The 12015-nt window shown below is 39.1% G+C and overlaps 1 protein-coding gene across 5 annotated transcripts in view; it reads right to left on the bottom strand.

The window, feature by feature from the left end:
• Window positions 1-11329, bottom strand: part of rapgef4 (Rap guanine nucleotide exchange factor (GEF) 4) — a 133343-nt gene extending 122014 nt beyond the window's left edge. Inside the window, exon 1 of one of the 5 annotated variants that reach the window (XR_004764421.1) lies at window positions 11000-11328. Coding sequence is in view for 4 of the 5 variants with exons in the window: in XM_035409630.1 (XP_035265521.1) it covers window positions 11000-11082 (83 nt within the window). In the remaining variant the exon portion in view is untranslated. Of the gene's footprint in view, window positions 1-10999 lie in introns of all 5 variants that reach the window. The other 4 variants (XM_035409630.1, XM_035409627.1, XM_035409625.1 and 1 more) reach the window with 4 other exon arrangements.
• Between the last annotated feature and the right edge of the window lie 686 nt (window positions 11330-12015).

Below are 12015 nucleotides of genomic sequence, written 5' to 3'. Positions count from 1 at the left end.
ACGCAAGCAGTAATTACGCAGACGAGCACACTTGTTTGGTCACAACTGATAAATGATATTTGGACACCACATTGACAGAGTGCTAGAGTGCTTGTGTGACTTTCATTGGCACAACTCTGGCCCTCATGTTGACAAATGCCAATAACAGACTCCAAAGGCAATAAAAAGGCTAGAATCAAGACCAGATACTGAAAACTCTCTTATACCTTTACTAAGGAAACAACTTAACACTACTGACTAATCAGAAACAACTGACTCCATTTGTTCCAAACATTATGAAGCCCTGAAATGGCGGGACTATTCATAAAAAGGGCCTTAATTTCTGCATGGTGAAACCAGAATGTTCATCTCCCTATATCCCTCTCGCTAACTAACACATACACAGGAGAAAATAAACACATATTATGAATTTATGTAGCGTGTGACAGAGGAATTACTGAGTGTAGCCAGGCTATACGGATTCAGAATAGTCTTAACTAGCTCTCCTTGCCAATATGCACACAGCAGTAAATAAATACAGATTAGCTTAGTATTTATGTGTTTGGCAGAGGAATGACTGGGTGTAGGCCATATGTATTCAAAATAGTTTAACAACTAACATCCTTATATTTAAAGCCAAGTTCAAAGCAAAACTCAAGCAGCTGCTCCTCCATGTGTGCAGTTCCCCAGGAAGTGATGACACTGTGACAACTACCCATAAGTACATACGTGCTGTTATTTATAGATATTACTTTCTTCTATGTAAAAGTTTTGCGAGATCTCACAAAAGTTTTTTTTTTTTGTGAGATCTCTTTTCTGAGAAAGAAGCTGCCTTTGTGTTTTCCTATTCAGTATGTTCTGTAAATCTTTGTCAATGATGGTTCTCAGATTTTTGTAATTGTCTACAATCTTTTTCTTTTGTCTTTATGATAACTGAAATGGGTGTGTCTGGATTGTACTTAAAGCCTTGAACATGTCCTTGGTTTTATCCACATGTAATCAGAGAAATTAATGACCACACCAACAAATAAAATTTATATTCCACAGCTTCCTTATCCTACAAAATGGTAACTATAATAGGGATCTTGTGATACTCACATTATAAGATGTGTCTGCTACAGTGTCATACTGGCTCTGGGCTATGACTCTGATTAGTGTAAAGGATGTAGAGTAAAGGTACCTTTTTACTGCCTTATCTTGCAACTCCAATACATTCTCCCTTTGGGACCCTGACAATTAAGGAGTACTAAAGCACCTATACCAGCCATTTCTGGACAAGATTGAATACTCATAGTCTAGGGTAAGGCACTCATTCTAAAAGCAGTGATGTGCCCTGCCTTCCAGACCATTCAGGCTGGAGGGGCAGGTGGTGGAACAGGTCAAGATCTTTAAAGGTACCATGGTGATTTTCACACTTTCTCGGTGTTATGTGCTATTTGCACAAGAGGCATTGACGAAACACAATGAGCAAAGTATTAAATATGTCCGTTCTGTATTTTTGGAGAAATATGCGTTTTAAATTCATCGTCCTACTTTCAACCGGTTGAGAAAGTTGTCATTTTGCTGCGTCACGAATACAGTAACCACTACCATTCCCACGCCCCGTAAAGAAATCTGACAGGACACACCGTCCTGCTGTTCAGACAATGTAAATATTTGACTAACGTTAGGTTCACTTAAAGTGAGTGCCTTTAGATTATTTCTGGTTATATTCATTTAGCTAGCTAGCTAACGTTAGCTAGCTAGGAGGTTTGCTTTCATAAGGCAATGTTTTCGATAAAGTTAGCTTGCTAGTTTGCTTTTATGAGGACATTACATTACATTACATTACAGGCATTTAGCAGACGCTCTTATCCAGAGCGACTTACACAACTTTTTTTTACATAGCACTTTACATTTGTATCCATTTATACAGCTGGATATATACTGAAGCAATGCAGGTTAAGTACCTTGCTCAAGGGTACAACGGCAGTGTCCTTACCCGGGAATCGAACCTGCGACCTTTCGGTTACAAGCGCAGTTCCTTATCCACTGTGCCACACTCCGTCCTGCCGTTATAGTACGTTATAGGACGTTATAGTTGTGCTTTTATCTTAACTTGGCTAGCTAGATAGCAAAAATTATAATTGGATATAAGTCAACGTCCTTACCTTAGCTATCTATCGATACTTGATATACTACTAAGCTTGTGAAAATTCAGTCTCCCAAAGAGAGCGCGTATCATGGGGGTAGCTATGGTAACAGGGCACAGTCTGTCAATCATAGCTAACTGACAGTTCTCATTACCACGCCCAGACGGTTCGGGTGAATTTTTATAGTGGGAAATTTAGGCTTAGAAAAATACGTTTTAAAGTACATTGAAATGACTGAAAAATAAAAAAATTATGCACATTTGTTTTGTTGTTGCCTAAAGACAACTGGGAAGTGTCACGTTCAACCACCATGGTACTCCTTTAAGTACCTGGGCACTGAGATCGACCACCACCTGTCCTTCACACAATATGTGGACAAGGTCTACAAAAAGGCCCAACAGCGCATGTTTCTCCTGAAGAGGCTGAAGTGTTTTAATGTCAGACAGGACATTTTAACAGCAGTATACCGGTCATTCATCGAATCAGTCCTCACATTCAACATTGCATCCTGGTACAACGTCCTCACAGAGAAAAGCAAGAAAAAACTCACAAGAATCATCAAGCAGGCAACCAAAATCACCGGCACCACACCCAACTCTCAGACCTTTACAATCACGCAGTAAAAAGAAAGGCAGACTCCATCACTAAGGACCCTTCACACCCCCTTCACCACTCATTTCAGCTACTCCCATCAGACTGCCGCTTCAGAGCACCTCTGGCCAAAAAGAAAACTCACAAAAACTCTTTCATTCCCACTGCAATATCCATTTTAAACAAGGACAAACAGACTGTCACTACTTTTTAATGCAGCTTTGCACAACTATTATTTATGGAATTGTTTTTTAATGTAATTTTGTGAGCCTTTTGTGGGTGTGTGTTTTTATGTTGTTTGTAAGCCCCTAACCTAAGACAATTTTCTAACACTATGTGATAGACAAAGTTTTTTGAATCTTGAATATTGAATCTTGGACTACGCCAAATAGTTTCTAAGTGCCACCATTGTCATGTAGTTTGTCCACTTAACAATCAACCCCTCCCTGCAGTGTCTATGCCCCCCAAGCATGACAACACTGAACAACAGCGTCTATCTGGTAGTGAAAAAAAATATTCACCAACAAAAATTTGTATTGAGTCATAGTAACAAGATAAAGCCAACAATAGCCTGAAGGTATGCCAATACAGTGGTGAAACTGAATAGCACTGCCCACTGAATAGCGCGATAAACAAGAGGAATTCTTGTATAATAAGTCATTCTACTATTAATATCTGTGATTGAATATGGCATAAATTTACAATCTTACCATTGGTTTACATGTAACGATTCAGTGGTCTTTTATTGTCTTGAACCATTTGAGAAATAAATATGCAAATAGAAAGGGGTAGGCATTTATACCGGCTACACACAAAACCCCACTTGTTTTTTAGGACATGGTAATTCTTTTAAGTTCCTTCTGGTTTGATTGATACCTCTTTTGCCCAATAGAGAACAGTGCAAGCTTTCCAACAGTGTATCACATGTCTGTTTTTAAATGTATTTATTTACAGCCATGAGCAACAACTTTAACTGTTGATTCACAGCAGTGTGCAGTAAGCTGTAACATTACACAGTAATATAGAAGCACTCATTGAGGCGTAATTGCTTTTTCCCTTTGGCTTTTAAAAGATTTTACCAATTTTGTCAACTCATCAGCCTGGCTAAAGCAAACACTCTGGGGAGTGGGCCAGAAGAGGAAGAAGAAGCATGAAGTCTAGCAAGCATAGATATGAACATGTACATATTACTGTTTGTCAATTATTTAAGTTGTGTCATATTTTTTATATTTGCATTGCTCGTAAGAGACAACTGTTAGCCTTTGCTAATAATGCTCAGAATATACTGCATGTAAAGCCGCGTTTCCACCGCAGGAACTATACCCCGGAACTAGGAACCTTTTGAGGAACTCAGTGCGTTTCCACCGCAGGAACTAGGGTCTAAATTTAGTTCCGGGGGCTTTGTTTTACCCCCCAAAAGGTTCCTGCTCGGGGGGTAGTACTTTCCGAAAGTACAGGAACCTTTTGGGTGGAGCTTGCAGCGCTGAACATTTCTGACTGGTCGAGTACTCGCAGCACTTTTTTGTGTCTATTTTCAGGCGCCATGTTTAAAAATATGCAGGCGCAACCCGATTTATTTTCATAATAACTTCAAATCAAACGTGTATGTTATGTAGCGCAGTAGCCTACTTTTGGTTATAGCCTGCCAACGTCTTGGAATTATAACGTGTGCTCTTCTGTTCTTTTCTTGCTTTAGTATTCGTTTTATAAAATGCTAAGCATTCGTGCTGGGACAGCATATTACGTACTAAAACATTCAAACGGATTAATTCGGTTACTGAATATTTTCTTCCGGATTTTCTTTGTTAGCCCGTTGTAATTGACTCAAAACGTTTGATACAGTTATGTGATGTATGCGGTAGTTCTGCGTAATTCACATTGGTGATACAGTAAAAGCAAACTGGAAATCACCTTCCGCACTTTTTGTCATGGTAAAATAACAGGTTAATTCTAGTAATCGTACCTTTAGCTTTTTCAGACTGCCGTAATTTTACTCTGCCATTCTTCAATTCCACAAAAAGACCAGGAAGACTATGGACTAATTTATGGTGCATGGTTCGCATCTGAAGGGCACACTTCGCTGCTCGGCTAGCAGTAACTTCGAAGGAAAACAAACGGTGGCTGTACCACTACTAATTTAAATTTTCATGCAAGTCCGAGTTTTCGTTCTATTCTTGTCATTTTGCGATTAGCCTATATAGAATTGACGACGAGAAAGTAATCAAACAGCAAATTGTTTACAACGTGTGCATGTTTTCTGCTGTTGTTGCCAGTTATATTGGAAATGTGAATGCATTCTGTCGCTTCGGATGTCAAGACATGAAAGCGAATGTTCGCATAAAAACATAATGAATGTGTTTGAGAGGATATATAAAACAGTTACAATCTGACTATTGGTCTGTTATATCCTATTTGTTGCATAACGGTCCAAGTTCAACTACCAACGACAGTTTTGCTTGACAACGGTAAAATATGCCCAAACGGCTACAGAAGAATATTTCAATTCCATGTGATTAAATCGATAAAAATCAATAAATACAAAAGTAACCATATATAGTCATTGTTAGTAACCCGTTGTATATAAGTGGAATAAACCCCTCCGGGCTGTCCCGGTTATTAGAAAATAATGTAGGCTACTTCGGTGGTAGTATGGGGTTACAGAAGAAATCATATGACAGATGGACCGACGACAACGTCGCTTTTTCATACGTCAGTGGGCTAATTTGCCTAATCTTCGCGGGACTTTAGACCCCGGTGGAAACGCAGACAACCATTGGCTGAAGGAACCTTTTAGTTCCTGGTAAAGTAGTTCCTGGGACTGAAAGTTCCGGGTAATTTTGGTGGAAACGCGGCTTAATTGGGGCTAACTAATAATAGGCCTAGCTGTCAGTATAGGGGCATTATTAGTGTACATTGGGCAGTGTTAGCTTGGTAGATTGTAGCAGCTTGCTTTGTTAGTATTCATAACACTCACAATGAAATTGAGTGTCTTTTCAAGAAGTTTGTGCTATTCTCTAATGTGGGTATTTCATATACTGTAGTGTAATATAAGCATTCATACAGTAGGTAGCTTAGTCAAGTGCTATGTTTGATGCACCAGTTTACCATGAAGCTAGAACATTGCCAACATTTTTCTGTTGGTGGAATATTATTTTATTGTGATCGTTTTGTACATGATATGGAGCATTAGTATCTCCAAGGGCTATACTTCTCACCTAGGACATGGCAAATGCTCATTGAAATTTACTGGGCGTTCATATGAATGTAAAATTTCCCTTGGAGTCATCATAAATAGTAAAATTTGTAAAATGTTGTCCCATCTACATACCATAGAGAACAGAAAAACATGCATTTAGGTATGTGTACCACAGTGTATCACAATGTTTTTTGCATTATTTTTCACTGTGATATCAAGAGATAACAAGAACTGCTTGAGTACTATACAGTATTCGGGAAAAAATTACTTGAAAATAAATTCACGTGAGTTTTATTTCATTCTGTATTTGTGCAAGGCAGCCTTAGCCGTTTGTTGTTTTACGGGTAATGGTGTTAGTTTCAGAAATCCTCGCTCCTCACCCTGTAGCCATTTCAACAGGTATTGTGACTTCAAAGAAGTTCTCAACATCGTCATCCTCACAAATTATATAAACCCAATCAACACCAATGTTATTTGACCACTGTCAGTTATTCTAAGCAATCTTGAGTGTTCAGTTGCTTTAAAATATATATCAAAATGTGAGTTTAAATTCAAGCCAAAATTGTGTATCACATTATAACTCCACATAAGGATTTTTTTAGTCTACAATACGTTTATTTAAGGTCTAATTAAAGACCCTGTGCAGCCTCCTTTTCTTACATTTAAATTGTTCCTTTAGTTACTAAATTACTATATATATATATGTGTGTGTGTGTGTGTGTGTGTTTTATTTATTTATTTATTTTCTACTTACTAGACTTTGAAAAGTTAAAAAAAAACCTGCTTTGATGTAAAACCTGAATTTCTTAATATAACAGACTCAAGACCGGTCGGGCGTGCCAGTTCTGTCCTAATTATTTATGCATTCACTTTTGATTGACAAACCGGGGCCGCTCACTCCCACTGACCTGGATCAGCGCTCACTCCACGTAACGTCAGTTGTTAGCTAACGTTAGCTAGTTATCATACGACCGTAATAATGGATAACGAGTACAGCAATAACAGCATTAGAAATATTGAGCCGTATAATATACATATTATGTATGAGCCCATCGCTGTTAGTTCTAGGCCTCATTGCTACATTAGCAAAATTATCGATAGCCAGACAGCAAGTAAATTGGGGAGATGAGGTTAACGGTAACGTTATAGTTTGTAGGCTCGATAGATTCGATTAATAGCAGAACGTCATCTAGCCCGAACGGATGCTTACCGGAACCGGTCCGTTCAACCGGTAAGCCTCCGTTCGGGCTAAACATCATCGACAGCGAAGTAAATTGAGGTTAGGACGGCTAACATTATGATTTGTAATATAATCTATATCAATGTTAAGTAACTTTAACGTTAACTGATCGTATTAAGCAAAGGCTTAATTAGATTGTCGATAGCATCAAATCATAAATATTCATACTGGGTGAGTGTTTTGGCCACCGCACATTGGTCAATGCAAATTAGAAACATTTGTGATGTCACGATCTTGGTCTCAAAACCACTAATACCAAATACTCCACCAGACGGCAATGTCGAGCACTGTATAGTTTTTAGGAGAAAAAAAAAAATTTCATTACATACATTTATGAAATACTTTCAAAATCAATGTGTAAGTAACCTTATAGACTTTGGTCATAATATAAGCATTTTAAAATCTTGATTTTGACTGCACAGGGTCTTTAATATTTTATTTATATTGATTAGCAGAAATTTTCAGTTGCCCAGTCTATTGCTAGACTTTTTTGTTATTGTGTACTATAATAACCTATATACAATAAAAACATCACTTAAGACCACCATTTAACACAACCATGGTTCAATATGATCATATGCCTAATAATAATAGGCTATGCAAAATTAAGGCTGGGTGTTAAAAAACTAAAAAAGGCAGTTTTTAGGCAACTGAATAGCAGGCAGTTGCCGCTATAGGAACAAATATATCAGTAAAATACATTGATAGACTGGTGATAGACTTCAGTCAAGAAAACATGCTTTTTTCCTTTTAAGAATGTGAAAAACAGGCCTACTAATAAAACATGGTTGAGCTACCGTGTGTACATTTTTATTTCTTTAAAATTTATTTTGGTACAACATGGTGTACATTGCAATGTTTGAGTTTTTGATGAAGCATATTGTCAGTGACATGTTACCGTAATGGGGCAGGGATGACAGCCCTCAGCAGTCACATCATGAGTGAACACGAATGAACCAGTTCCAGTGGCGGTCATACATGCCCAAACCATTATGCTTCACCATGTTTCACTGATGAGGGAGGGGTGCTTTAGATCATTAGCAGTTATTTTCTTTCTCCACACTTTCCTCTTTCCATCACTTTGGTACAGGTTAATATTAGTCTCATCTGTCCAAAATAGACCTAGACCTTTTGTTAGCTTTATTATGCACAAACTAATGATGAAAATGGCACACAGTTGGCCAAGAAACAGCTGAGCAGCCAACTGTCCAATTACATTTGGTCCCCTAAAATGGAGGAACTATGTATAAAGTGTTGTAATTCCTTCAAGGTTCACTTGACATAGATGTACCCTCAAATTAAAGCTGACAGTCTGCACCCCATATTCCTTGTTTCAATTCTAATGCAGTGCATTGGGGTTCAGAGCCAAAACAACAAGAATTGAATCACTGTCCAAATACGTATGGACTGCACAGTATATCCTACTAAAAATTTGGTGCTTCTGGCAGTCCACTTTTTCTGGAATCAGTGTGTCACGATTAGAAAACTGATATTTTTATTAAATGTGAAGTCCAGGTTCTGATGTGCCCTGTGTCAGCGAGCATGACTGATCTGAGCTGCCACCATAACGCATCACAAGGAGTGTCATGCAAGCCCACTAGTTTCTGTTTAACACCACTCACAGAGAAGCAAACAACACAGGCCCTACTGCACGTACATGCTCGTGGTACACCAGGGACAGGGAGTTTAATGTTGGGGCCTTCCTCAGACACTAGATGTAATGCAGAACTGAAGGAACAGAGCCACTGTTTCTGCCTAGGGCCAGCAGAGAAGAAAACAAGGCTGCTGCCCTGCATCATCTGTGTTAGAGGAGTAATCTGGCAGACAGGTAGTTTTCTCATCATTACAACATTTAATAAAGTGAGACTGGTGAGTCTAATGGTCTGGTAACCAACCCTGTTCCTGGAGATCTACCATCCTGTAGGTATCATTTCAACCCTAATTTGGCACACCTGACTCTAGCAGTTAAATGCATTGTGCTTTGTTAGGGTTAGAATGAAAACCCACAGGACAGTAGATCTCCAGGTACAGGGTTGGTTACCACTGATCTAGGGCAACCTGAAAGAAAAACAGCCTCCCACCTTTATCACCTGTGATATTTTTAGCTCTGTAGCCATCCCCCGCCCCCCCCCCCCCCCCCCGTTGGATTTTGATCTTTGCTTTTCACTAGCTGTTCAGACACAGCTTCGTGTACAGAGTATTCTACTTCACCTATTGTGAGAGGTTCCACTGACCACTCCCACAAACAGCAGTGGGTATGCCAAGTCAAAGAAGTAATTATTCAATATCAAATAGGCAACTGTTAAAATAGCTTGGCGTCAATGCTACACACTCTTTGTTTTCAACAAATTTTGGAACTGTGGAATTAATTTAAACAAACACCTTCATTGTTTTTACAGGATAGAACACTTGAAATACCTCTCCAAAGAACTCATGAAATACCTGACAATAAAGGTTAGCTAATTTCTAGAGTCTGAGTGACAGGGGTCAGTGATAATCATCCTTATTATGTGACCTGAAAATCCTGCAATTGCAGATCGGAAGAGGATTTGTAGAATAAATGTTAGAGTATTGATTTGCAGAGAGATGATCCGCAACATCTTTGAGCTGCACATGTTCAGGGGCCCATTAAAAGGTCCCCGCAAGGAGCTCATGTGTCATAAATACATTATGAACTGATCTGAGAATGCCTTCCCCGTGGTTCAAATTGCCATGGTAATTAGCCTGAGCACTCTGCAGGATGCTTCCTGCTGAAATGTTCCAGAATAATGCTGTTGTGACCACTGCACCTGTAATGCAGGGAACTTAAGTCCAGTGCATTACCCCAGTACCTTCTTTCTCACGAAAAAAGAAATGGCAAATAGGGGTAGGAAGGGTAAAATTAGCATCACTCAGGCGTGGTTTCTGGCCATCAATGTTTTCTTTTCATCTCAATTTGAGACTGATGACCAAAGAAGATAATTCGATCGAGAGAATTAAGATAGTGTAGGTTGTAACAGGCTAACGAGTAGGCAAATAGCCTATATTCGACAGTAGACATATACAAACAAATGAAATATGCTATATGGTATTGCAAAACGGGTTCTGGTTCAGATTTATAAACAATATTCTGTAACGAACACTATCCTCGATTATCGCTCCTTTGTTTCGCAGAAATAGGCTATATTATAGCCTAGCCTACGAAGACAACCGAAACCCCAAATCCCACAATTACGGACTATTTAAGTGAAAACCGACAGTAACAATCAAAGCACCCATTTTCACGTTAACGTCATACGTAAACGAGGGATTGGTTTTAAAGAATTCAGACACGATTAAACAGCGAACGGCTGTAACGCGAGGACTTGAGTCTGCTGCATGCAAGCCACTGCGGCTCTGCCTCCCTCTTGACAATGATATTGGATTTATTCAGACTGCTAGCCTATTCGTGGCTATATATTTTATAAGTATACAAATTACTTTTTTGTTGATAAGCAATAAACAAGGTGCCCTTGCATTTCCATTCAGTATCTCAAAATATCAAGCCTCTGTGTCTAAATCTAAATATGTTTTAAATGCATGATTATTAAAGGACATCTATCTGCTGCGGTGATTTTTGCATCATCATATCATCGACAGATTTATCAATTTGATTCCAGGAAATAATGTACACTATCTGTAAATAAATAACCAGAAAAATAACATTGTTGACACGTTCGTTAAGCAATCTAGCACACAATGGTAGAAATAGCCGGGAGTGCGCAGGTTTTCAATGTTTTATGTTACAGCCTACTTGTCAGCTTGTGAGTCAGTGATTCCGCCTTAGAAATAAAGCACGCGATTTTGTAGCTAATTAATCGCGCTGAAACGACTACAACTCACCTTTTATCAAGGCAAATAATCCATTCTGCAGACGCAGAAGCATGGGCAGAAGTGTGTGCCGCTACCATCTTTGGCGAGATCATGGACCTGGTGTTGCTGGAAGACGATTTACATCACCCTCACTTCTTACCAGGCTCTGTTATTCTCTGTGGTCTGAGGAAACATCGTTCAAACACATGCAGTAGCCTGACTATTCCCGTCAAAGAAGAACTCGCGGGTTCTTCATATGTAGCAAAGTTGGACATAATGGCATTTTTTACATTTATATTTTAGTCTGAGTGTTTTGTTTGGTTTTGTGACCTTTCTTTTATAGCCTACGTCAGAGAAATCAGATTGTAGGCCTATACGAAAAAGATGGTCACACCTGGATAATTTGTATGTATGCGTTATTTTTACATAGTTCTACATCACATGTTTTCCATCGTTTTTGGTAGACCTGCATTTGGAGTGCTTTTGAAGTCTATTTACTGGAAAACTTTTCCAAATACGTCGGGTTAATAGGCGGAACCGTACATCCTTACTTCGCTTTAATACGGCTTATCGTTTTTGTCCAAATATGATCAGTCACATATTTATTTATTTATTAGATATCATAGGGGGCTGGCAAGGTCAAGTAATTTGTTTGTCACAATGGAGCTTTGAGATCTGTGGAAGGTACCTGTGAGACAAAGCAAGAAACACATTTAACTCTTTGACCTCATGGTCAACAAGGAACTTGCATTCCATTGTACTCAGAGGCCAGGAGCCCAGGACATTTCTTGGAAAAGCATAGCATCCTGTGAATGTGGCAAACTGTGAGTGGGTTTAAGGGGGCTCCATTCATGCGTCTTCTACCCCTGCAAATACCTGAGTGAGAGGTGTTGGTTTCAGGTTTTGTTACTGCTGAAGAAGAGACCAGTTTGGAGGAAGGACATGTGAATGGAGAGTATTGGTGAATTCAGTGTTGAGAGACCCTGTTGCTGAGTAGGGCTGTGTTTACAGATTTTGCCTGTGGAGAGGGCAGCAGAGGGACGAGG

The sequence above is a fragment of the Anguilla anguilla genome, chromosome 3 (assembly GCF_013347855.1).
Source record: "Anguilla anguilla isolate fAngAng1 chromosome 3, fAngAng1.pri, whole genome shotgun sequence".
NCBI lineage: Eukaryota > Metazoa > Chordata > Actinopteri > Anguilliformes > Anguillidae > Anguilla > Anguilla anguilla.
The sequence above is the reverse complement of the archived record's forward strand: the minus strand, read 5'-3'. Positions and strand labels throughout refer to the sequence as shown.